The following is a 26,365-nucleotide window of genomic DNA, read 5'->3' as shown; positions in this document are numbered from 1 at the left end:
TCAATAATCTACAATTTTATTTACATTTTCCAAATGTCTATAGCTCATCCTGTTAGGTTCTCAGCACTCCCAGAAATTGCAAGGAACAAGTTTATTGAAGCAGGCTGTCCCATTATACTTCAGTGTGAAATCTCAGACCCTACTGCCCAAGTTTCCTGGCTCAAAGATGGAGTCGAACTCCAACAAGAAAGTGGACTTGATATTCAATCAGAGGGCACTATGAAGACAATGATCATCCATTCCGCTGAGCTCAAACACTCAGGCGTGTACAGCTGTGAGGCTGTGGATGATCGGATAGCATTCAAGGTGGATGTTGCAGGTGATTTTGAGTCTATATACTTTTTCTCAAAACCACTAACAATGTGTCAAATAACGCTTCATCCACTAAATGCTGTTTGCCCTTATCAGATTTTAACAAAGAAAACATTAATAACCAAATAATCAATGCCCCATTTTGTTAAACACTACATTTTTGTTAAACAGTACTATAATCTTCTCACCCCTTTTGCTGACAAACAATAAATAAGGATTGTAAAGGAACGCTTTCAAAACGCTTACTGCTATACAATATCACTATATTGTATAGGTGATGTCACCTGATTTAGACCTGCTCATTAAGTTATATGTTCAGAAGAATATGCTTCAGAACTACAGTAGCAAATAGCATGAGAGATCAACTCATATATAATATACACACAGCCTCAGCAAAGTGTCTCATCCATTAGCCATATGTAAGTTTTAATATTTTTCATTACTTCATTTCATTATTTCTCATCGATTACCTGGATATATAACTTAAAAAGGCTTTTTTGGGGGGGTAATTCCATGCATTTTGACTGAACAAAAATCCTCTTAGCTCCACCAGTGATGTTCTCAGCTGTTCCTGAGATTGAGAAGAACAAGTCCGTTGAAGCAGGCTGGCCAATCATTCTCCAATGTGAGATATCTGATCCTACAGCCCTGGTCCAATGGTACAAGGATGGATTACAGCTCCTACCTCAATCTGGGGTTTACATCAAATCACAACACACCATGAGGACACTGGTTATCCAATCAGCAAATGTATCCCACTCTGGGTTTTACAGTTGTAATACTGCTGATGATATCAGCGAATTTTTTGTGGATGTTAAAGGTGACATATCCTTTATCCATATCCAAAGTATTCTGTTATATAACTAACAAATACATCAACTTTGTAGAATTCAGTTTCCATTGGGTGAAAGCATTCTTCTCTACCTTTCAACAGATCATTCTGCTGCTTATATGGGCTCCTTAACCATTTCCCTAATGCAGGAATATTTTGAAGCTTCACAAGTTTGTTTGCAATTTTTCTACCAACTACTGCCATCCTTAGATGCTATTTAACCAGCATCTTGGTTCTCTTTACTTAAAAACAAATAATAATAAAAACATTTTTGCTGGTCAAGCATGCCTTGTAACCATTACTATCTGTGCTTAACAGCACTTCATTCTCACAAAGCTTTCATTAACTATATTCTCTTTTTCTTTGTATTTCATCTGGCTTTTAGAGTGGAGAAAGAGTTCTACAGGGCTGGCCAAGCAATCATCATCAATGCTTGAATTGCATGTTTGACATGTCATTATTGTGTGACTAAGTAAAAGCAGCATAACAAAACAATAATGTCAACTTCCTTCTTATTGCAGCACCTCCTGTGACATTTGCCTACATACCAGAAGACGATCTGCACAGAAATATTGTGGAACAAGACAATCTACTTCTTTGCTGTCAAGTGTCCAGGTCAGATGCTACTGCACAATGGTACAAGGATGGAGTAGAATTAAAGTCTAGTGACAATGTCCTCATAGAGACAGAAAACAGTTTACGAAGGCTGATCATCCTATCAGCTCAGCTATCAGATTCTGGAACATACACCTGTCGTGCTGGAGATAGTGCCTTAATATTTAAAGTTAATGTAAGAGGTGAGTAAATGCATCTATGTTTCTACCAACAAGTAAAATTCTGATAAAATTACATTTGCAAGGCTATTTTCTTTGCTTTACAGAACCTCCAGTGATGATTGTATATCCAAAGGAAGATGTCCACCTTGATCGCCATGTTCCTGAAGAAATTGTCCTCAGCTGTGAACTTTCACGACCAAATGGAAAAGTGACATGGTTCAAGGACGGACAGAAACTACAAGAGAGTGAAAACATAAAGCTAAAGACAGAGGGTCCATATAGACGGCTAAAAATTCTGCGCAGTGGCGTTGAGGACTCTGGAGAATATGTCTGTGACACAGCTGATGATTCAATATTCTTCAATCTAAACATAAAAGGTATCAAATTCAGGTTTAAATATAGCATGTACAACATAAAAGGGATTTGTGATGTCAGCCGGAAGGAAAATAATCAGAAAGTTATTCAATTGAATAAGACTACTTATTCACTAGTGACTTGCATGAATTGTGTGAAATAAGATCAGGAACATGCATTAAAGGGTTAGTTTGCCCAAAAATGAAAATTCTGTCATTAATTACTTACCCTCATATCGTTCAACACCTGTAAGACCTCTGTTCGTCTTCGGAACACAAATTAAGCTATTTTTGTTGAAATCCGATGGCTCAAAAAGGCCACCATTGGCAGCAATGACATCTCCTTTCTCAAGACCCATAAAAGGCACTAAAGACTTCATTAAAAAGTCCATTACGTCACTACAGTGGTTCTACAATAATTTTTTGAAGCAACAAGAAGTTTTTGTGTGCAAAAAAAAGAGTACAAATATTGTAGAACCACTGTCGTGAAATGGACTTTTTAATGGTCTTCTTTTATGAGTCTTGAGAGAGGAAATGTCATTGCTGCCAATAGAGGCCTTTCTAAGCCATCGGATTTCATCAAAAATAGCTCGTGTTCCGAAGATGAACAAAGGTCTTACAGGTGTCAAATGACATGAGGGTAAGTGATTAATGACAGAATTTTAATATTTGGGTGAACTACCTTTTAAGAATATAAAGTCAATTGTTAACTTTTATGGCGTTTTCCCTTAAAGAACCACCGGTGCGCATAGTTTCTCCAAGCCAGTCCCAAATGGAACTTTGCCAACAGACTTCTGAGAGGATGGTCTTGAGCTGTGAAATTTCTAGACCCAATGCCACAGTACGTTGGTATCGAGATGGTCTTGAAGTGGAGGAGAGTGACAGCCTAATTCTGGAGGTTGATGGTGTCTATAGGAGGCTTATTATCCCAAAACCTACCGTCAAAGACTCTGCAGAATATGTCTGTGACACCGCTGATGACTCAGTAACCTTCTTTGTAAATATTGCAGGTATGCCAAAGACCCCATGATTTAGTCATTCGTAATTTGAGATAACTTTTAGTTCTCAGTGTCTATAATGGCTTAATTTCTTTGTGCAGAGCCACCAGTTCGATTTATTCGGCCAAGGAAAATGACCTATGCAGTAGAGAAACTTGTTGGAGACATTGTGGTCCTTGAGTGTGAAGTGTCTCGACCAAATGCTGAAGTTAGCTGGAAGAAGGATGGAGACGAGATTGAGGAGAACAGTAACATTACTATAACAGAGGATGGCACAAGTCGACAGTTAACTATTCACTGTGCAGCTTTTGATGATGCAGGGCAATATGTCTGTGATGCCAGAGATGATGTAATGGATTTCCTAGTGAAAATCAAAGGTACATTTCAGGGGTAATGAGATTTTTTTTTAAACTGTTGAATCTATCACTGCAACCAACTAAAATTCTACACTCGTCCTTCCAGATCCACCACTGACAATTCTGCGGAAAGCTGACATAGAAACGAAACGCCAATTTGTAGTATCTGATGCGATTGTGTTAAAATGTGAGATCTCAAGAGCTAACGGGGTGGTCAGTTGGCTTAAAGACAATGAGAAGATTGAGGGAAAGGACCATTTCATCTGTGAAGAGGAAGGGACATTCAGATCTTTGATTGTCCTGAGTGCTGAGATGAGGGACTCAGGGGAGTACATTTGTGATGCACAAGATGACAAAGTTGTCTTCACGGTTACTGTACAAGGTACTACTTGTTAAAAGGCAATGTACACAAAAAAATGCAAAATGTGTTAGGAATACAAAAGCTTGTCATTGGGGCAGTATCTTCAAAAATACACTTTTGTACCTTATCTACATACTAATAGGCAAGACAAGTTCATTTATATAGCACATTTCATACACATTGATAATTTAAAGTGATTTACAAATAAAACAAATTAAAATAGTCAAAATAATCATAATCGTTGCATAATAACAAAAATAACAATAAAAGCAGAGAGACATGAATCAATAAGCCCTGGTCTGAATGGAAGAGTCAGAGAGCTTCGGTTCACGTGACACACTAGTATCAACTCCCGCCTGCCTTTGATGGCTTCCAGAGTCCCTCCAACCCCTTAATAGAGTGAAGTATTCCAATAGGTATATAAAAGCTGTATCTTTTGAGGGTACTCCCCCAGCAACAAGCTTTTGTACTCCTAAAAATCGTATCCATTTTTTTAACTACTTCTTTTTGCGCAGAGGCCCCAGTGTCTATTGTTGGAAATTCAGAGAAGCCAGAACAACACATTTTAATGGCAGGAGATGAGCTTATCCTGGAATGTGAGGTATCACGAGCAAATGCTATAGTCCAGTGGTACTGCAATGGATGTTTACTACAAGAAGATTCACGCACACACATTGAAAGCAAAGACACAATGAGGAAGCTTGTGATATCAGGACTTCAGACATCTGACTCTGGAGAGTATCTCTGTGATGCCATTGACGACAAAATGATAACTAGGCTAACAGTTCAAGGTACATTTACCAGTAGCAAAGAAAATGCAGAAAATGAAAATGCAAGAAAAAGCAATTTCATATGCATCAACTAAAACATTGTTTTTAAAATATGGTTGCCCCCTAATAGTTCACTAAGGTCAGCGACACACTGTAAGCGTGCCATGAGAGTCTCGGCTACGTGGCAGGTCCGTTTTTATTTCGGCTCCCATGTTAACAGTTTGGAGCTTGCACACTACCTGCGTTACACTGGTGCCTCAGGCGCGGCTTGAGCCGTGTGCAAAGACAGAGAATGCCACAGCCACCACGCAACAGAAATGCCACGCTTGCAGTGTGTCGCCGGCCTAAACGTTAAGGCTTAATCAACCAAGATTTTATTAGTAATTCAGTTTAGAAAGTGGCAAACTCATGCAGTCCGTGAGGGACAGATAGTTAATGGTGGATCCTTGTGGTATTTACAGTATGTCTGGCAGGAAATCCAAACGCTAGAGTATCATCCATCAACCTCAAATATGGCTAATCATTTAAACATGTAAGTACTAGCAATACTTTATGTGCTTTTGTAAAACAAAGAAAACAAAGAGGATGGTGCTTTCTGACACCTCTGTTTCCCTTAATTGCACATAAATTAACCAAAACTCAGCGAATAGGCTACTTGCCTCAAAGACATGAGAAATATATAGAAAGCCTGAGTCTTAGAATCTAAAACAAATACTCTCTTTCTTGTAAATTTTTTTCTATAGGCGTATTACTGTGGAGATGATGAGTTAGAATCACTAAATTCATCTTTGTAGCGGACACCGACTCAGAAAACACTAAACGTGTGATTAGTCAACTAACGGCTTAAATGAACGACCAGAGTAGAACAATCTTTAGTGGGGGGCAGCCCTAGTGTAAAACAGAAAATAATAACACAATAATTTCTTTTTCATAGAACCACCATTCAAATTCATCAAAAAAGAAGAAAAAACGAATATTTCAGCCTATGAAGAAGACAGTGTAACACTACGTGCCACTGTTAACAGGGTCAATGCCCAAGTGAAATGGCACAGAGGTCATGATCCAATCAGAGGGGATCGTTTCCACACAACAAGTGATGGTAACAAGCACTACCTTACCATTAACCCCCTTAAGAGATGTGATATTGGAGAGTACACATGTCACGTGGGATCAGACGAGATGCACTTTAGTGTCCAAGTCAAAGGTAAGACTGAGGAATGAACCATTCATTTCTACCAATTTCTATATTCACGGATAACTGATTGCTTGTCAAGGTCTGTGGTAAATTGTTGTTTTTACTGTTTTGTAATCAGCAATGAAAGTAAAATTCTCCAAACCACTGGAAAACGTAGTGGGACTCAAAGGTAGTGAAGTGGTTTTAAAATGTGAATTGTACAAGTCAAAAGGCGACGTTCAGTGGCTTAAGGACAGCCAAGAGATTGCACCAAACAGACATTTTACAATCAGAGCTGATGGTCGGATGAGAAGCCTGACAATACATAACGTCACAGAGGATGATGCAGGAGAATATGCATGTGAATCCAAAGATGAAAGGACATCAGCTGCTGTAGTGGTCAATAGTAAGTAAAATTCTACCAATGGTGGATATGCATAAAGTTTAACCTGAAATCAGGGGGAAAATCACATATTACTTTAGTGCCAACATCCTTCTACTTTTTTCCCCAAGTTCCTCGCATTGTGGAATTTATAGCGGAGCTACACAACATAACGGTTATGGAAGGAGAAGACGCAACATTTAAGTGTGTGGTGTCTCCAGAGGATGTGAAGTTGGCCTGGTTTAGGAATGGCCAGCCAGTTTCATCAAACGATAAGTTCAACATCTCAAGTAATGGATTATGCCATATGCTGCATATCAACAACTGCCAAGTCTCAGATTGCTGCAAGTTGACAGCTAAGGCTGAAGGTGTGATTTCCAGAGCTATCCTCCAGGTCCAAGGTAGAATATTATCCATCATTAATTCATTGCTTTGCTTGATTAAAACAGATGAATACACAAGTCAATATTAAACAGATTAAGTGAGAAATTAATAAATAAGTAATTTTCTACTAAATGGTATTTGGAGTGTTGAGAGTGGTATTTTCTTTAAGAGCTTGCACAGGTCTTTAATGTCATGTCAACATGTTTGATTTTAATAATGACCCTTTCAGGCATGCCTGAATTGTTGAAAAGGTGCTTATGATGGCTTGCGCTTAACAGCTTCTCCAGTTAGAATTCCACTCTTAACTGACAGAGACAAGTGTTACTACAGCACATAGCTATGTAGAACGAGGAGCTGAGATTCAAGCACATGAAATAAAGTTGCTTTGCTCATTGGTTTTAGAATATAAGAGCTTTATAACGTGTTACAAATTGCTTTGGGGGAAGATTTTATCAATTGCCCTGATCTGTATTCAGAGGCACAGGTGCTTTTCACAAAGAGCATGGACCCGGTGGTTGCAGAGGAGTTTGGTGAGGCAACGCTTGAGGTGGAGGTCAGCCTTGAGACTGCGGAGGTGCAGTGGATGAGACAAGGAGTGGTTATACATCCAGGGTCCAAATTCACCCTAAAGCAGAGTGGCAAAAAACACTCTCTCACAATCCACAAACTCACCCTTTTAGACCGAGGCACCTACAGCTGTGAAACGCTCCATGACCGCACACAAGCCAAGCTCAGTGTGGAACGTGAGTCTGCATGTGCTGATCTCTTTCTCACTATGTGCTGCTGTTAGCATTTCCTTATGGTGATGGTCCCTCATTACTGCCCGATGCGATGTTGTTGTCTGAAACAAACTGAATCAAGTAACCAGGAGTAATATGAGCAAGAGGCAGCTACTTTACATGGTGTGACAGCAGCAAACAGGTGATTGGCAGACCACTTACTGAGGAACAGAGAACAGCTATCTGTATTGACATTAGATCAGAAGAGCTATGATAATTCAATTAAGCAAGTCAAATGAGAGCCAGATCAAGAGCTGGTAGAAGGTCCTGGCTGAGAAACCTTTTAATTCCTCTTAGTTCCCTGTGAAACACAGATATTATGAGAGGAGGATAAAAGTTACATGTGTCTCTTACTCACTAACTAATTACCATTGCTTTGATTATTAGCCGTCTACATCAAGCTTACCAAACAAGCTTTTCGATATCGCTTAACATAACTTCCCATGATAAAATTAATTTGCTCTTAAGCAAACAATTAATTACTGGTGATAAGCATTCCTTTCTGGATAGCTCAAGACAATGAAGCTGTGTTATACAAATGAGCAAGTGATGAGAGAAAGTCTGTGCTTTGGCTGTTCCTGGCACCAACTATGAATCTGGATCTGTTTTCATTGCAGCTAAATTTATGCACTGGCCTTCAAAATCTAGGGTGGTGTCACCAACTCTCTAAAATAAACCACCCTTTTCCACGGGGAATGCCTGTCTGCCTGTCTGTTTTGGAAGACTTTAAAAAAAATGTTGGCATAGCCCTGATCGAAGGCAGGATTTAGTGTATTGCTAACACCAAGCGGACAAAACAGACCCAACTAATTCAGCAAATGTTGTCATAATCTTTCCCTTTCATCTTAATTACTCTTTTTCTTTTCCACACGGTACTGATTTCTAACTGAATCACCATTGAACCATTGAACTTTTTTTTGTCTTTAACAATCTATGCAGCACGGAAAATCAAGATTCGGAAAGGTCTAACTGAGATCCAAACTCATGAGCGAGAGACAGCATCTTTTGAGGTGGAGCTGTCGCATAGCAATGTGGAGGGTGTATGGCAGAAGGATGGGCACACTCTCAAAAACAACAACCACTTGCGTATGACTGCAAAAGGACGGGTGCACAGCCTTACCATCTCCAACCTGACCTTGGATGACACTGGCACCTACACATTCTCTGTTGACAATGTCAGATCATTGGCAAGATTGGATGTTAAAGGTACTGTGCAAATTAAAACTATTTTTATAGTTTTTTCACTACAAAAAAAACACATATGTTGTTTTTATGCTTTATGTTTTTAAAAACAAACGTAAAAATCTGCAAGTGCAGTATAAAATACATGTGTGTTAAAGACACTGAAAACTATATCTAATGCAGTGTTAGCTCAAGTATATTTATCTTTTTCAATCATTTAAGATGAAAAATCCTAATGTGGAATTCAATGTTAAAATATAATCCTAATACAGTTTCAGGTGAAAAGATGAGTAAAAGTAAGTAATTTGGCTGATTTACAAACACTGTGGCTCCCTCATGTGGTGTTCGGGTCAATTTGACCCGGAGAAGATTTTCTTTTCCCCGAAAATACTAGTTAATGTTATCGCTTTGGACTGAAACTTAGTGACTTTGTTCCCAAAGTCACTAAGTTTATTATTATAACTAAATCTCAAAAATTTGGGGGAATTTTTTTTACTTTTTTGTGGGAGTTTTGTTACCTTGTTACACTTGTGGTGTTCCCGTTCAAAAATGACCGGTCTATAAAAAATAGCTTATAAATCACTCATTATACCATATTTTCACCCAATCTTGGATTCAATCTTTTTGTCAACATGTTCTCTTTCAATTAAGACTGGTTTTATATTTCTGTTTGCATCTGATTAATCGTGGGCTTCATTTATCTGAGAGTAGGCATGGTCAAAAATGGTCACAATAGCCGACCACTGAAAGTGAATGGGAGAGACTTAAAATAACAGAACAATTTAGTTTTCAGGAACATGTTCATTATTTTCATGTACACATATGAGCATATGTGCTTGCAAACATCGAGCCCTTGGACCTGTGCATGTATCGCTACATTTATACACACGCTACCCAGACACACACACGTTAAAACACACAAACTTTGAGTATTACACACATTCTTTTCCACAGAGAGAAATTTGATCCTACCCTAACCTGCATCTAATATACATTTATCCATCTGACATTACAACACACACACACACACACACACACACACACACACACACACACACACACACACACACACACACACACACAAGTGTGACAATGTACCATTTTATACAAATATACATCATGCAAAAGCACAGGCATATATAAATTGTAAATATTGTCTAGTTCTGTGTGAGAACCTCACAGTTCCAAAACAACATGTCATAATATTTTGTCTGGAAGCTGTGATGAAAAAAGAACATGAAAGAAAGATTCTTTTGAAGCAGGGTCACGGCCAGTTTGTGTTTTGTGTGTGTGTGTGTGTGTGTGTGTGTGTGTGTGTGTGTGTGTGTGTGTGTGTGTGTGTGGTAACGTCAGATGGATAAATGTATATTAGATGCAGGTCAGGGTAGGATCAAATTTCTCTCTGTGGAAAAGAATGTGTGTAATACTCAAAGTTTGTGTGTTTTAACATGTGTGTCTGGGTAGCGTGTGTAAAAATGTATTGATACATGCACAGGTCCAAGGGCTCGATGTTTGCAAGCACATATGCTCATATGTGTACATGAAAATAATGAACATGCTCCTGAAAATTAAACTGTTCTGTTATTTTAAGTCTCTCCCATTCACTTTCAATGGTCAGCTATTGTGACCATTTTTGACCATGCCTACTCTCAGATAAATGAAGCCCACGATTAATCAGATGCAAACAGAAATATAAAACCAGTCCTAATTGAAAGAAAACAAGTTGAAAAATAGATTGAATCCAAGATTGGGTGAAAATATGGTATAATGAGTGATTTATAAGCTATTTTTTATAGGCCGGTCATTTTTGACCGGGAACACCACAAGTGTGACTATGTGTCATATTTTTTACAAAATAAAAGCTTTAAAACAAAATTCCTGGTGAAACATTAGAGTAGACTAGTGTGATCAACAATACCAATTTTCATCAGATTTTATTTAATATTTCCAAAATTATTCAAAAAATTGTTTTAAATTACTCAAAAAATGAAATGCCTACTCTCAGATAAATGAGGCCCATGCAATCAGATGCAAACAGAAATATAAAACCAGTCCTAATTGAAAGAGAACAAGTTGACAAAAAGATTGAATTCAAGATTGGGTGAAAATATGGTATAATGAGTGATTTATTAGCTATTTTTATGGGCCTGTCATTTTTGACTGGGAACACCTCAGGTGTTATAGGGTTTTGAACACCACATGAGGGTTAAAACATTACTAAGTTTATTTCAGCTGTGTGCCACATCAACTGCTGGTTCCTATACCAATGGCATACGTTTGGGGCATAACAACTCTCAGTTTGCAAGGTTAGAGAAAACCTGAGAAGAGTTAGTTTAGAAAACTAGTTGTGCAACATTTACAGAAATCACCAATAAAGATGCTGCAAGTGATCCAGCCATTATCAATCACACACCTCTCCAACACACTACAACCCAACACGTATCTCAGCTAACCTGAACCTGAAACCCAATATATAACAGACATCCAAAATGACAACAAAGAAATGACCAAAATCATAAAAAATCATAAAGGTCATGCAAATACTCACATTACTATGACAAGTCATACAGGGCAATGCTTGCAGTAATCTGTTTTATGTTTTTTACTTCCCTTGAAAACAATTAAGACTAACTTATAAGGGCTGAAATCTGGCAATGTTTATCTTAGTTGCGAGAGGTAAGAGGGTCCAGGGCAATGATGTAAGTTCTCAAACTGGTAAATTTCTGATGCTGATGACAGTACAATGGCATGGGCAGACAGTTTTGCTTTTACCATGTGTCAGGTTACACATATAAAAAGATATGGATCACATGATCAGACTCCAGCTACCGAAACATTTCAAACATTCACAAGCATAAGGTGCTGGTGTAAGGCAATCTCTTCTATGCCAAGTCACTCAATAGGGCTTATCCTTTGGAGTCACAGAGCTGTCATTGAGGATGACAATAACTTGTTAAATGCCACTACAACAAAGGACTCTTCTCAAAATCCTCTAAGCACAAAGCTGAGGTATGGTTAAATGATAAGCTCCTGTTGTTCTAGACAGATTGACATGTACACAGTTGACTATGTGATCTCAAAAGTCAAACAAGGGCAACCAGAGGTAAATAATAATTAATAATAATAATAAATAGTGACTTGCTTTTAAGATCACAGCCTTTTGAAATGTGATTAAAATGTTTTTTCCATTGATAAGCAGATCAACGTCTAATGAAGTTACTTAGTAAATGTTCACTACAGTGGCAAAACTCCAAGCAAACTACGCAAAACCCCGGCATTTAGGGATGTGTCTGTAGCAAGTGTGTTAATTCTGTTTCCTGATGATGTAAAGATTTGATGCCAATTTTATGAACTTCTGTAAAACTAGCCAGTATAACAATGAAAGCATGCAAACTGCAACATATCCTACCCTTACGAAAAATACTTTTATATAAATGTTCTAATTATACTTCTTTTAAACTAAAAATAAGTATACTTTCAGTCAACTTTTTATATACTTCTCAGAAATACTTAAAATGACTTATACTGACAGAAAAGTAAATCTTTTGATCGAGATATTTAAAAGTATAATGAAGTATTCAAAGTATATTTGGCTTGTAATTGTTTAATCTTTTGATTGAGTAGACAATTAAATATACTTTTTGAAAATATTGATTAGAATATTGATAGAAAACAGACATGTTCCTAATTCTGCATATCTGAATGTGTAGTCCACCGGTAGTGTACATAGGAATTTATTTAATAAACTTCTAATTAAAGTTAATCTAATTAAATAAATAAAAAGTACAGTTGGGGGTGCTATGACATCTAGTACAGAATCTCCAGATCAATATACAGGAGAAGAAGCTGAAACAAGCGATAAAAGTTTGCTTGATTGATCATCAAACATTAAACAGCATGTAAATAAAAACTGCCTAACCTTACTAAATGAAATGTCAAACTGTAAAACTTCACATTTATTGGCTGGAGCCTGCGGGTTTTACTTGATATTTGTATAAAGTCGAGAACTGCCCACATTTTTTATGCTCTCGGCTACTCTCAGCAGTTACTCCTGTCCATTTTCAACCTTACAATTCACAGCACGAATATGTAGCTCAATTTCTATATTGACCTAATTACAGTTTTTTTTTTTTTTTTGTTCAATGTATGTTTTATATCAAAATTAATGTTTTCCCTTATGCGAACTCATTTGCCTCCTCAGAAATCCCAGTATCAGTCTTGAAAAAGCTTGAGGATATCAGGCAACCAGAGGGGTCTGGTCTAACCCTTGAATGTGAGCTGTCACGACACAATGTAGACATAAAATGGACAAAGGTAAAATTACAGCACATACCACACCCTCTTGGTGTAAAAATCACTATTATTATATTTATTATTTGAAGTGTCATTTTTTTGTCTACAAAATAAAGCAGATGTCTTTCACTTTCAGAATGAAGTTCAGCTCAAACCAGGAAAAAATCATCGTATTTACTCTTTGGGAAGAAAGTGCTTTCTACAGATACTGAAGTGTGAGCTGGGAGACTCTGGTTTATATGTGTGTGATGCTGGGGAAGCTACAACATCCTGTTCAGTGGAAATCTATGGTAATAACAAAGAGTCTGTTACATTATCATCACAATTACCTGCAGATTGTATACTTTCCAGGTGCTAAACTGATTATTTAAATCTAAATCTTAATTCTGCTGAAATAATTCATTCTAACTACAACACTACCATCTAGTGGTTACTGCTTTAACTGAATTTGTAATATATTATGGAATTATGCGACACCTTTTTATGTTTAATAACATTTCAACAGAGCGGGAACTTGAGATACTACAAAGCTTAGACGATCTGGATATTCAAGAAGATCAAAATGCAGTGTTCATGTGTGAAGTTACACTGGATGATGTGCCAGGAGAGTGGTTTAAGAACGGAGAGAAGATAAAACCAACAAGCACCATTAAGATCCGCCAGGAAGGTTATTCTAGCGCCCGTTGCTAAACTTGACTCTTTTCCAAAAATTGATCACTCAACCAGTGATTATTTATATCAATATCTGATCATGACTTTTCTGTACCATGTTTTCTTAGGGACTAAGCACTTCCTCCTCATATGCAATGTTAAAGGAGACGACTCTGGAGAAATCAAGTTTGTTGCCAAGAATGTTGAGTCCACAGCTTACCTTGAGGTGCAAGGTCTGTATGTTTAAGTCAAGCACACACTACAAAACCAAAGCTTGTCACCCTCTTTGATAGACATAAACCCTATTCGGACTGGATTAGTTTAAAGGGGGAAATGCTGTTTCATGCATACTGATCTTTTTACACTGTTAAAGACATGGAATCCCATACTAAACATAGACAAAGTTTCAAAAGTTAAGGTGGACGTTTGATGGGAGTATTTCTTTGTCAAAAATACTACTTCCGGTTAGTCATAAGTTTCGGCAAGTTTTTTGCGATCATGCGTCCCCATTGACGTTAGTGGGGGCGGAATTTCCTTGTATGGGCCTTACGGACAATTCTACCAGAAGCGTATGAGAGAGAGAGAGGGAGAGAGAGAGAGGGAGAGAGCGAAAGCAACAGGCTATGCCCATCAAAGCGCTCGTAGGCTGCGCTGCACAGGTAATGTGCACAATTAACAATGACATCAAAAAGTGCGTTTTTGGTTGCCAGACCAAGACAGTCCTGCACAGATTCCCCCAAAACCCCGCGGTAAGGCAACAGTGGATGTAATTTGCTTTTCCGGATCAGCAACTGAGTTGCGCGAATGTTTATATCTGTTCGCTGCATTTCGGTGCCGACTGTTTCACAAGGCCCAGCTCGACACAGGATTTTCCAATAGCCTAATGCTGAAGGATGGAGCAGTCCCAACGTTAGAACCGCGGGCGGTGAGTTAGACTGCTTCAAATGTCTGTGTCTATGCTCATCAAGTAGCCCAAACATGATCACGTATAGTTACTATATATATTACTATATATAGAAATTGATCAATAGAGCATGCGATGTGTAGTGCGTGTACATTTGTTTAGCTGGCCACTATATGTGTAACTTTATGTTTGTGTATTGTAAAAGCACTCAACAATACACAAAGAGGGGGGAAATATGTTGAACTAAATAAGCACGCTTCTTCATTCAAATGCGCTACTATTCCGTGTCTATCTATGTAAACACTAACTTAACCTGTCTACACAAACCACGCGTAAACACACAAACACACGTGCACAACTGCACTTCCCACATGTACACCTTCAAAGACAAAAATACGACGATATAATTCAAGTATAAATATGTAAATAACACAAGCCGCTAAGCATATTATATAGTTAGTGTTTATCGTACCACATAGAGACGTCCTGCTCTAGTCGTTTTTGCTGCTGCTCCTGTTCAACTGCAGCCTCTGGGTCTGATTCCGGATCATAGATGTATGGCTGTATCTGATTAAAAGCCATATTTTTATTTTGAATAAAGTTTTTTCCCCGCTGTTAGGGATGACAGCTTTACGACGCACTCGACGCACTCAACACAATAGCAGCGCGCTGCTGCACACGTCATTATTTAGCTCCGCTCACACGACACGCCCCCACCCGCTCGGCTTTTTTCGGAAAGACTCGGAACAGCGCATCTTTCTTATATAATTATAAAAAAAATAAAGACTTTTCGGAGATATGCAGGATGCAATGCTACTCTATAGGTACTCAAGATTGACATGACACTGACTGAAACTGAGTGTTTCACCCCCCCTTTAACATGGGGACGTGGGGGTAAGGTAATTATTACCAGAGGTTCTCGGTGATTTTAGTCCCGTCCGAATGTGCCATCTCGGTAATCATTATGGACAATGTCAGTAAAGATTACCGAGACTTTTACCTTCTGTAAAAAGGTCTGGAAAAATGACCTCGGGTAATACTAATCCCGTTCGAATAGACCTGCTGTAAAAATGTATGGTAAAATGCCGTCATTTCTTGTTTAAAAGTTTTTAAAAAAAGCGCATTTTGCGACCTTGGAGGCGCTTGAAGCATTCGGTTGCAATGTAGGCCTAGGTGGTGGGACAAATCTGTGGAAAATGTCCAGTATTTTCCACATATGATTTAAAGCAAAAAGAAGATCAAAAGCACTTATTAGAGGCATAACAAATTTTAGCTCTAAGAAAGTGTCTATTACCAACATAATCCAATCAGAATCGTTAGACTGGACCTAACTGTTTATTAAAACACACATATATTGGAGACGGAGTTCAGACTGGCGCTCAGGTTGTGTGTTGTTTGCTCACGTTATAACGGTAACGTCATACGCACATGACGTCAAGGAGGTGCGTAAAGCGAGTTACTCCTCCCACTCCTGCTAGTTTTACTGAGATGTCTTATCCCGTGCAAATTGGCCATTAATATTACAGACGTCCTGAGGTAAAATGACTTTACCCCCATGTCCCCATGTTAATCTAATCCCGTCCGAATAGGGCTTTAGATGACTAGATGCTATGACATTTTAAACGATTTTGAAATCTGGCTAACCAGACATTAGGTATTTCCAAGCACTGTTTCATCTATATGTTTGATTTTTTTTTCTCATTCTGTGCAAGAATTAACTTTCACGTTACTATATGCATTTGTTTTTGAAAGTTCAGTATCATACCTATGGGGGATGAGAATGATCTTACAATTGACACACACAGTCAGTGATTAATTGTATAAAATGTGCAATAGCATAAAGCAATAAATGTTCCTTGTATGCACAGAATTACATACTGTTGAACAGCTAATGTTTTGAAAATGTTTATGCTTTGTGTTAGACAAGTTCCATTCCAAGAGTGATGATCACTAATATAAAAGTAATGCTGCATTTCATTGTCCATGTTCACTACACACAATTTCAACAACTTCTAATACAATTGTTGGCAGAGCAACAATAAAATAACTGAACATATTACATCAGAAATATATATAAACAAATCACAATCAAAAGGCTTAAAACTAAAACTTTTCATCTCCACAGCACTACCAGCAAACATTGTGAAACCACTTCAGGATAAAACGGCTCTAGAAAAAACCCGTGTCATACTGGACTGCACTGTGACCAATCCTCGTTGCAGCATTCGCTGGTATAAAGGACCTAATGTCATCCTGCCCTCAGAGCGCTTTGAGATCTGCAGTGAAGGATGCTATCGAAAACTTGTGATTCAGCAGGTGTTGCTAGAGGATGAGGGCACATATAGTGTTCAAGTTGGAAACTACACATCCTCAGGAAAACTAACTGTTGAAGGTGAGGCAAATTCAGTCCTTTCAAACTAATTATACAAGAATCGCACGACAACCTGAAATGATTGAAATGATTGGCTCAGTCGGGGTGCCAATTCTCCTCTGGCCTATTATTAGCAGTGTATGATTATTATTCTGGCAACCTTACAGGTCAGAAATCATAGTAGATCGGAATATTCGATATTTCTGGGTATCACGCAAGAGACGGGTTTATTGAGTATGGCACGTCGATTACACAAGAATATGAATATTTGAAAGATCGGAGTCGTCGTGCCGGAGACGGAACAAGGCTCTCTCATACAGAATATAGAATAAAACATAAAATAATATGGTCCGGATATGGTAATGGGGTATATATTATATATATAATTGTGATGTTTCAAATTCACTTATAGCAGGGGTGTCCAACCTCAGTCCTGGAGGATCACTGTCCTATAGATTTTAGCTCCAGCTTGCCTCAACACAGCTGCCTAGAACTGGTTTCCAGTGTGCCTAGTAAGACTTCGATTAGCTGGTTCGGGTGTGTTTAATTAAGGGTTGGAGCTGAAATCTGCAGGACTGGACACTCCTCTGACTTCACAGCCTGGTTTCACAGACAGGGCTCAGATTAAGCCAGGATTTGACCTTTGTACATTATAGGACATTCAAGCTTTTATAACCATGCCTTACACTCTTTAACTATTTGGGTTACAAATAAATTGGCAACCCAGCACTGGGTAAATATTGTATAGAACAATTTTAATCATAGTACTACCAGCAAACATTGTGTAACCTTTGTAAAGCATGTTGGGTTACATATTTTAACTCAGCAGCCTGGGTTGCACACTTTATCCTGATTTCTACTAATTTTGACTAAAAGCTGGGTTCATTTTTACCTCATAAATATTTATTTTTTCAGGTTTTTTTATATCAAATGTTATGTATATTTAATTTAAATAAATTATATATAATATACAGATAAAAAGTGTATATTTAAGAAATTAATGGACATTAAACAAAGTCTAGATACATTTATTTAATAGCAAGTTAACAACAAAACATTTAGGAAGTGGCAGGAGCAGCAGAATGCATCTGTGGGAAGAAGAAAAACGGTCTATTCTGGTTCAACAGAAGACAATATATTGTGTTTGCTAAGTGATATTAAAGGGAAAAAATGCTTTCTGTCCCCACTGTTGGACATTGCATTCTCACCTCCTGTCAAACACGGGGCATCAGTGCTGCTCCCATTATAAATCAACAATGTATGTATGGCAGTGGCAGCTGATTTTATCTCTGGTTTTGTTGAAACACGTCACGCTGTTGTTGTAACACTGTTGCAGATGATACTTCAATATAGCCGGCAGCCACATAGAATCTCTCACTCTGTCTGCAATGTAAGCAAACCTTGCAGATGTGAAATTTTAGCAGAGCAAACATTTTTTTTAAAAAGTTGCAACTACAGATGTTTGTCTATACAGTAATTGCTTGATATACAAGTGAATACAAACAGTTATTCAGGAAGATCACCTCAATTTCTCACTCAGGAGGACAGGAAACAAAAATAACCGTTGATAAACCAATCCGGTTAAATCCAGTTTGGCAAACCAGCAAGGGGTTACAAGAAGGGTCAATAGTTGATGAGGGGGTACATCATTTTTTACTTTCAGAGAAATTGAACACAAAAGATATTTTGATTAATGTTGGTAACCAAACATTGAAAAAAAGAAAAAAAAGAGTGAATTTTAGGTTTGGAACAATTTGGGTGAGTAATGACATAATTTTTAGTGAATTATACCTATGCCTTGTCTGTGAAACCGATGGATAAACAATTTTTGTTGTATAAGTTAATTTATCTCTATTATTTGTATTATTATTCGAAAGAAATGTATATTATATGCATTCCTCACTATATCAACAATACCTTGATGTTCTTTACTTAGGCTACTAATAAATGTCTAGAAGAAAAATCAGCACAGTAAAGAAGTCTTCCAAATGTTTTGACAACTTCAATAAATCAATCAGTCACTCACTTCGCTGTTATGTGGGGTATTCTCAATAAAAAACAAAGTAGTATTTTAGTTAGCACTTAGCAACAAGATGAATCAGTCACGAAACCGTCTCACAGACACATCTAGTCCCGTGAAAAATTACCGCGCTGTCTTAATATTCAGTATTATTCTATACCAAATACCTGACACATACTTCTCAAAATGTTCGGAGCACATTCAATCAAGGATTTTGCTTTTAGAACTACTTTAAAATAAGAAATCTCAGGACCTCTGGGCGTCCAACTTACCGTCGTCACAGCCACCTGCAATTACGCATCCAAATTTTAAATGCAGTTACTACTATAACCGGCAGGTGGCGATGTCTCCCTTCCTTTTACACATTCATTACAGTACGCGGATTGTATCATGGACTGTACTTCCACAAACAATGGAGACACTTTTTTTCTTCATTATTAAAAAACCAATTTAAATAAAAATAAAGTGTAATTTAGTATAATGTCCTGGTTTCACAGACAGGGCGACTAAACCAGGATTAGGCTTTGAAATGCCCTATAGCCTAGTTCAATTAAGGCATTTAAATGGCATTTAAATAGATAGTTCACCCAAAAAGAAAATTTGGCGTTTATCTGCTTACACCCAAGGTATCCAAGATGTAGGTGTCTTTGTTTCTTCAGTAGAACACAAATTAAGATTTTTAACTCCAACCGTTGCAGTGTGCCAGCCGTATAATGCATGTCAATGGTAACATTTTAGAGTATGAGAGCCATGAGAGTAAAAATACATACATATAGGGAGACCGGGGATGGTTGTAACAGGTCAGTTGTAACAACTCCAATCTGTCCAATCAGGAACTAGTTACAAATCACCTAATTCACTTAGCATATTCTCCATAAAGTATAGCTCTGTTGCAGACATAGTAGCCTAGATGTTAGAGTCAAACAAATAAATAAAAATTTGATGTAAGAAAGTAACTTTTTTTACTTTGTTTATTTTTGTTAAACTCATCCAATTTAAATTATGTTTATTGTGTGTCTGTGTAGATATTTTTTCATTAGACATATTTTTTCATTTCACTCAAGTTGTTAGTGCTAATGTTTTAGCTGTTAGTTGTAGGTGAGCTAGTTCATGGCTACATGACTCTGGGTTAGTTGTAAGAGTCACACACACACACACACACACACACACACACACACACACACACACACACACACACACACACACACACACACACACACACACACACACACACACACACTTTTTGTGTATTAATATACTTAATATATTACTTAATATTAGTAATTAATGATGGCACACTCATGGCTGTTGTACATAGAGGTAAAAAAAAAAAATGTATATATAAATACTGTTCGGATTCTCGCACAAACCGATAGTATCGTGTCTTAAGACATCAATGTGTCATCACGAGCCACTGTGTTCAATAAGGATTCATAGGAGACCTGGGATAGTTGTAACATTTTTGACCTTTCTGTCTATATATTTTCTTGGAAAAGTACTTTTAAGCCAGTGTGTTCAAAATGTGATTCAAACTACTTACAAGTGTCTGCTATTAAATTTGATAACTATTATCTTTGCGACACAAACAGAAAATGCATGGTTTAGTTTCAGACACGAGGAGTGGAAAGTTACAATTCACCCTAGTCCGAGTTAGTTGTAACATAGTGAGATGTAACATTATGATATCCACTGGGGTGATATGTTACATAATGAAATAAGGATTATGACAAAAAAAATATTTTGAAAGCTTTTTATTCAACACTGACTTTGTCGATATAACTGATGTGTGTGTCATTGAACTTGAACAGAAACATTGTGTGTAAGCATGTTTTTTACTGTCAGTCATAGCATTGGCAATAGTAAAATATTGAAATTGAACACTTGAATGTGTGTGTGTGTGTGTGTGTGTGTGTGTGTGTGTGTGTGTGTGTGTGTGTGTGTGTGTGTGTGTGTGTGTGTGTGTGTGTGTGTGTGTGTGTGTGTGTGTGTGTGTGTGTGTGTGTGTGTTTAAAATATGGAAAAATAAATGTGATTGACAACCATAAAGGATTTCAATCTGTGTGATGACAGCAAAACAGCTAAACCTACCTGCAAGTTTCTGAGTTTGATTTTGCAAATAGAAAAGCGTTTCAGATATTAATAGCATGCTATTTTAAAAGAAAACGGCTTGATTGTTTGTTTTTGGTTTATAACGAGAAAAGGACTGTCTGTGGTCTACATTGTACTGCAGGGTAAAACATTTCATGTACATAACTGGCATAATATAACACATCATGCCATTGTGGATTAGCACTTTCTCCCTGTTTAAACAGCTCAGTCAGTCCTGATGGTGCGAGAGCTGCAGGATGTGGATGTAACTGCTCCTGCAGATGCATGCTTTGAATGTGAAGTCTCCCTGCCTGTGGCCAAGGCACCTACGTGGACCCTGAAAGGAGAGGCACTGCTTCCTGGTCCTAAAGTTGTGGTGGAGAAAATGGGAACCGTTCACAGGCTCACTCTTAAACAAACATCCGCAGACATGAGCGGCATTGTGTGCTTTGTCACAGGAAAAACCAAAAGCACTGCAAATCTGCGTATCCATGAGTAAGTCATAATTTTGTTATAGACAATATGCATGTTTATATGTTACAGAGTTGAAATTTACATTTATATTGGTTTATATACTGTACATATATACTGTATATATATCATTACCTTAACTCTGAATATAGGAGATGTTTCTGATGCCTATTCTTAGACATGGAGTCTGGACTTGTTTTAATAAGAACTTGATACCAATAGCATGGGCCATGTGATTTGTATCCAGTTGAGTGTTTATCAAGTGACTGCTGACTAACTGATTTTTTTTCTTTTCTTTTTTGCAGGTAACCACTTAGAAACAACATATAAGCAAAATACTGTATAATACTTAACTACACCACTATTTAAATACAAAAAAATACCAAATGATATAATGAAACCATTAAATATCTTTTCTTTTAATGTGTTTGAAAATGAGAGGCTTATAAGTCATTCATTTAAAAAACAATATTTAAATAAATATTTAGTGCCATTTTTGCACATTGCATCCCATTCTACATGGTTTACTATCCATTAGGCTACATAATAATTTATTTAATTCTTGAATATTGCTCTAAAATTATGATCAAACACACGCGCTTTATTAAAAAAAAAAAAGAAACAAAATTAACTGCAACAGGCTAGACACCCATGTAATTCACCCATGTTGTTACAACTTACATTTCTTGCACAGTAATTTGGTATTTACTTTTGCATTTGTGTACTACTGTATATCCTTGTATAGATATCCTTTGTGTTGTTTTTTATTATTCTTGTTTCGTGGGATACAGATTAAAGTGAGGTTAAGGCATGTAATTAAAACATGCAGGGCCAAAGACGATCAAAAGAGGGTTTGGGATGGAAAGTAACTTCAACATATGTAATAGATACACTGTATTCATGAACAGTATGAATTATTGGGAAACATTCACAAATAAATGGAAATGCTTTTGAGAGTTTTAGTCGTTTGCTATGTTGTATTAAAAAAGTAGCGTTTCACAGTTCTTGCCTTTTACTGAAATATCCAAATAAAGTGCTGCAATTTTCCCTTGTTTATCAAAATCTTTCAATAAAATTTGAAAACAACTTTTCTTGAGTGTTCTATCAATTTTTTATAATTTTTTTGTGAACAGTAAACAACCCAATATATCTCTTTCTATTTTTGGAAAACTACAGAGCCCCCAGGGGGACATGGTGATGGGAGAAAAAAAAGACATATGAGACAGGAGGAAAAAATAAGTTGTCAATGGATTTGCCTTCTCTAGCAAAATGTTTGTGTTCCCATGATAAAATAAAGTTAAAGACCCATTGTGGTGGAAATCAAGTTTGTATTGTTTATATGTAGTATATGTGGAGTTTTTATGTATATGCTTTACTACAAATGACCAAATTCATAAGTCAACACGACAACATTATTGCTGAGTATTTCCTGTTTAAAACTGCAGTTTATCAAAGACAATATCAAACTTGGGCTATGTCTGAAATCACCTTAAATACCCTTAAATAGGGCACTATTTGAGGTTACAGGTGGAATGGCTGTAAGTTGCAGCCATTCTGAGTGCACTCATTCAATCCCACAATTCACTGGAATAATTAGTGTACAACTGATGAAAGCTCAAAAGCTAGAGAATATCCATGATGTGCCGTGTGTCGAATTAATTCCCGCGTCTGACCACAAGATGGCGCCCGCTGCTTTTCCAAACCGCTTTTCCAATGTGGCTACAGCATATATAGGTATACTTTTTTATTATTAAAGGTGCACTATGGAACTTTCCGTCCACTGGAGGGCGCCTATTGTAAACAAAGGTGTAGTTTGATGACGCCAAGTGTGAGCGCAGTATCTTGGGACATGTGGTCTTCACCTCACAGCCGGTGGAAAATAGGACACGGGCAGAAATCATGTTCATGGATGCGGTTATTAACGCTACTGTAGTGTAAAGCAGAGCAGGAACGAGTGTTGTGGAGCTGAGCACGGCCGCTGGAGCGATTGCTATACAAACACACGCCTCGCGAACACCGGGACAATGTATGGGCGGGCTTTAGCATATCGGGCATATTTAGCACAGCTCCTCTGAAGCAGGGGAGTCTCAAGAGAAGCCAGCTTATCCCAGTATATTTTTTCTGTTGAAATCGGGTATATTTAGCAATGTAGTGTGTGAATTATGTAGGCCTATATGATGTATATTACGATGAACTATATGTTTTTCCCCACTGACTTTCTGATAAACTTTGCCATGACTGAGATGGTGAATGGGAACATGGTTTTTGTGTAACATTACCAACCCATTATTAGCAGTTTGATAACTTAGTCAAGTAAAAGGCTAATCATATCAATTAATTACCGACCGACTATCTTTGAGGACCAAATTACTCAAAATGAAATAATTAAATAAATATTGAATTCAGAAAACAACATTTAAATGCAGCAGTTTATTACCAATTATTCAGAAATAATTAATTCAACAATTTGTTTATTAATTTAATAATTCAATAATTGTTAATTAAATATTAATTAAAATAATTAAATGCATGTATCTATTTATTTTATAAAAATACATGAAAACACAATTTTTTTTTGTTTAATATATTTCACAATGAACTCTTCCACACGAACACACAAAAACCCTATTATGTTTAAAAATCATTTTTTTCATTATTAAATGTACTTTTGCAAAAAGCTGTTTTTCATAATAATTATGCTGCATTTACGAATGATGCCTATTTGACAAATCAAAATCATGCATTTCCAAAGCACGATTTTCCCAAAGATTTTTTTCATAATAATAGAGGACATTTCACAAATGCCAATCAACAGTCAGTGGGCGGTGCTTGGCGCTGATTGGATAATCCTTTCAGATTGATTACTTTTTTCTGTCTGGGTCAGGCAAGTGGCAAGGAGAAATTAATTGGGGAATTGATTGGAAATTAATAGGCCTATGGCAGTAGGAATTGATCAAGATAAAAACGCACTGCCTTAAACGCAGCCACAGTTCTCATAGTTTTCAGGTTTTGAGAAAATTCAATAGAATCAAAATACATTTTCAGTCACAAATAAGAAATTAGAAGCACCTTTGGTGTTCCGTGATGTCATCAAACCACACACGGATCGATCTGTCATGTCTGTCAACTGCTGCGTCCCAATTCGCCTACTTATACTACGTCCTAAAAGTATGTACTCTTTTTGTGAAGAAAAAGTATATACTTTTGAGTGTGTAGCAGAAAAGTATGCAAGTTTCGGGACATACTACTTCGCCATCTTTAACGGACTCTGTCGCTTAGTTACGTGCATCCCGTCACCGTTTATCTGCCCTGTCAATCATCGTCAGATTCGTCACAGTTCAAATCCTCCACATTCAGTTTAATCTCCTACCGTATCGGAGAGAAATGTAGCCGCTCGTTGATCTGCCATTTGTGGGTCTTTAATGCAGAGACTCTCCTCATTTGTTTGAAGTTTAAATATAATGATGCACTTAAAAGTTAATGGCCAAACGTGTCATTACAAAAGTTCATAATGCTGCTGCAGGTGAAATATAATGTGGACAACACTGAATAAATATATTTTTGTCAGGTTAAATATTGATAGTTGGTCACTCAAACCCCTTTATCTAAACTTCTCTACTTAACCGTCGAACTCGCACATCCGTCATGTTTGTAGTTTATTAACGCTTTTTATCCGCGTTTGTAGTTCTAATCGAATCCTCGTCCAACTCGCAGTGGGTTGTGGGCAATATCAGCCGTTAGAGTGCCCATCGATCCATACTGTGAATTCGGACCGGAAATAGTAAACCATCCGGGAATCTTTGGAATACTCTTTTCAACATACTACGATTTGGGACATACTAATTCTATTTTCGAATACTATTTAGGATGGATAGTATGCGAATTGGGACGCAGGGTTTAACTTCAAACCAATCAGCACCAAGCACCGCCCACTGCCTGTTGATTGGCATTTGTGAAATGTCCTCTATTATTAGGCCTATGAAAAAAATCTTTGGGAAAATCGTGCTATGAAAATGCATGATTTGTCAAATACGTGTCACTGTCAAGTTCGTAAATGCAGCATATTATTATGAAAAACGGCTTTTTGAAAAAGGACTTTTAATAATTATTTTATTTTTATTTTTAAACATAGTGTGTGTGGAAGAGGTAATTGTGTGATATATTAAACAATAACTGTTGTGTTTTCATGTAATTTTACAAAATAAATTTATTTATTTAATAATTTAATTCATATTTAATTAAATAAATTATTAAATTAACAATGTAATTATTTCAGTATAAACTTGTACATTTAATTGTTGTTTTGTTAAATTAATTAATTATTAAATTATTTCATTTTGAGTAGTTTGGTCCTCCATAACCACCTGCGTTTACTAGCCTACAGTAGCCTAGAGTTGGGCGAGTGGATCTCTGGGCAGGTGTGTTGTGGTTTTAAATGAATTAAGGGTGTAGTCGTGGCTCGTGTTATAGCCCTATTCACTAACTGTTTTAAGGTATTAAGATTCATTTTTCACAGGATAATATTTAAATGTGTCATTTTGGTAATCAATTACTGACTTGCATTTAATTTTGGTTGTGTTTAAAAGTATTTAGTTGAAGATCGTTTGCATTGGGCATTTCATCATGGCTATTCATTTCTACATGCAACGCTAGGTGGGGCCATTAACGTTCAAAACATTAAAGAATAGAATGGAGCAACCTAACAGTTTTTTTTAAAGCAATACGTTTTAAATTCTAGTCTTCACTTATCTAAGCACCCACAGCACATATAAAACAGTCTGTAGAGCATATTATATTAACATAGTCTATGTGAAAACTGACTGCTACTCAGGGCAGATAATTTGCCTATAGTAAAACGATTTACAAATATACATAAGCCTTGAACCATCATCACATTTTTGTTCATAC

The 26,365-nt window shown here is 37.0% G+C and overlaps 1 protein-coding gene and 1 long non-coding RNA gene across 4 annotated transcripts in view; one reads left to right on the top strand and one right to left on the bottom strand.

The window, feature by feature from the left end:
• The window catches only part of obsl1b (obscurin like cytoskeletal adaptor 1b), a 39,096-nt gene extending 15,232 nt beyond the window's left edge, over positions 1-23,864 (top strand). For 2 of the 3 annotated variants that reach the window (XM_067444385.1, XM_067444384.1), the window contains 19 exons: positions 44-319; positions 1,666-1,941; positions 2,025-2,297; positions 3,008-3,283; positions 3,373-3,648; positions 3,734-4,009; positions 4,504-4,779; positions 5,693-5,962; positions 6,072-6,338; positions 6,446-6,715; positions 7,175-7,441; positions 8,417-8,683; positions 12,861-12,973; positions 13,089-13,242; positions 13,458-13,619; positions 13,732-13,836; positions 16,633-16,899; positions 21,211-21,481; positions 21,763-23,864. In XM_067444385.1, coding sequence (XP_067300486.1) covers positions 44-319; positions 1,666-1,941; positions 2,025-2,297; positions 3,008-3,283; positions 3,373-3,648; positions 3,734-4,009; positions 4,504-4,779; positions 5,693-5,962; positions 6,072-6,338; positions 6,446-6,715; positions 7,175-7,441; positions 8,417-8,683; positions 12,861-12,973; positions 13,089-13,242; positions 13,458-13,619; positions 13,732-13,836; positions 16,633-16,899; positions 21,211-21,481; positions 21,763-21,766 — 4,346 coding nt within the window. In that variant the 3' untranslated portion in view covers positions 21,767-23,864. The remainder of the gene's footprint in view (positions 1-43; positions 320-1,665; positions 1,942-2,024; positions 2,298-3,007; positions 3,284-3,372; positions 3,649-3,733; positions 4,010-4,503; positions 4,780-5,692; positions 5,963-6,071; positions 6,339-6,445; positions 6,716-7,174; positions 7,442-8,416; positions 8,684-12,860; positions 12,974-13,088; positions 13,243-13,457; positions 13,620-13,731; positions 13,837-16,632; positions 16,900-21,210; positions 21,482-21,762) is intronic. The other variant, XM_067444386.1, reaches the window with a different exon arrangement.
• On the bottom strand, positions 17,900-19,139 carry LOC137075619 (uncharacterized). Its single transcript, XR_010905066.1, has 3 exons — positions 18,402-19,139; positions 18,087-18,261; positions 17,900-17,966 (listed from the first exon to the last, which is right to left on the bottom strand). It is a non-coding gene; the product is annotated as an uncharacterized lncRNA (long non-coding RNA).
• Positions 23,865-26,365: the final 2,501 nt, after the last annotated feature.

Source organism: Pseudorasbora parva, chromosome 5 (genome assembly GCF_024679245.1).
Source record: "Pseudorasbora parva isolate DD20220531a chromosome 5, ASM2467924v1, whole genome shotgun sequence".
NCBI lineage: Eukaryota > Metazoa > Chordata > Actinopteri > Cypriniformes > Gobionidae > Pseudorasbora > Pseudorasbora parva.
The sequence above is the reverse complement of the archived record's forward strand: the minus strand, read 5'-3'. Positions and strand labels throughout refer to the sequence as shown.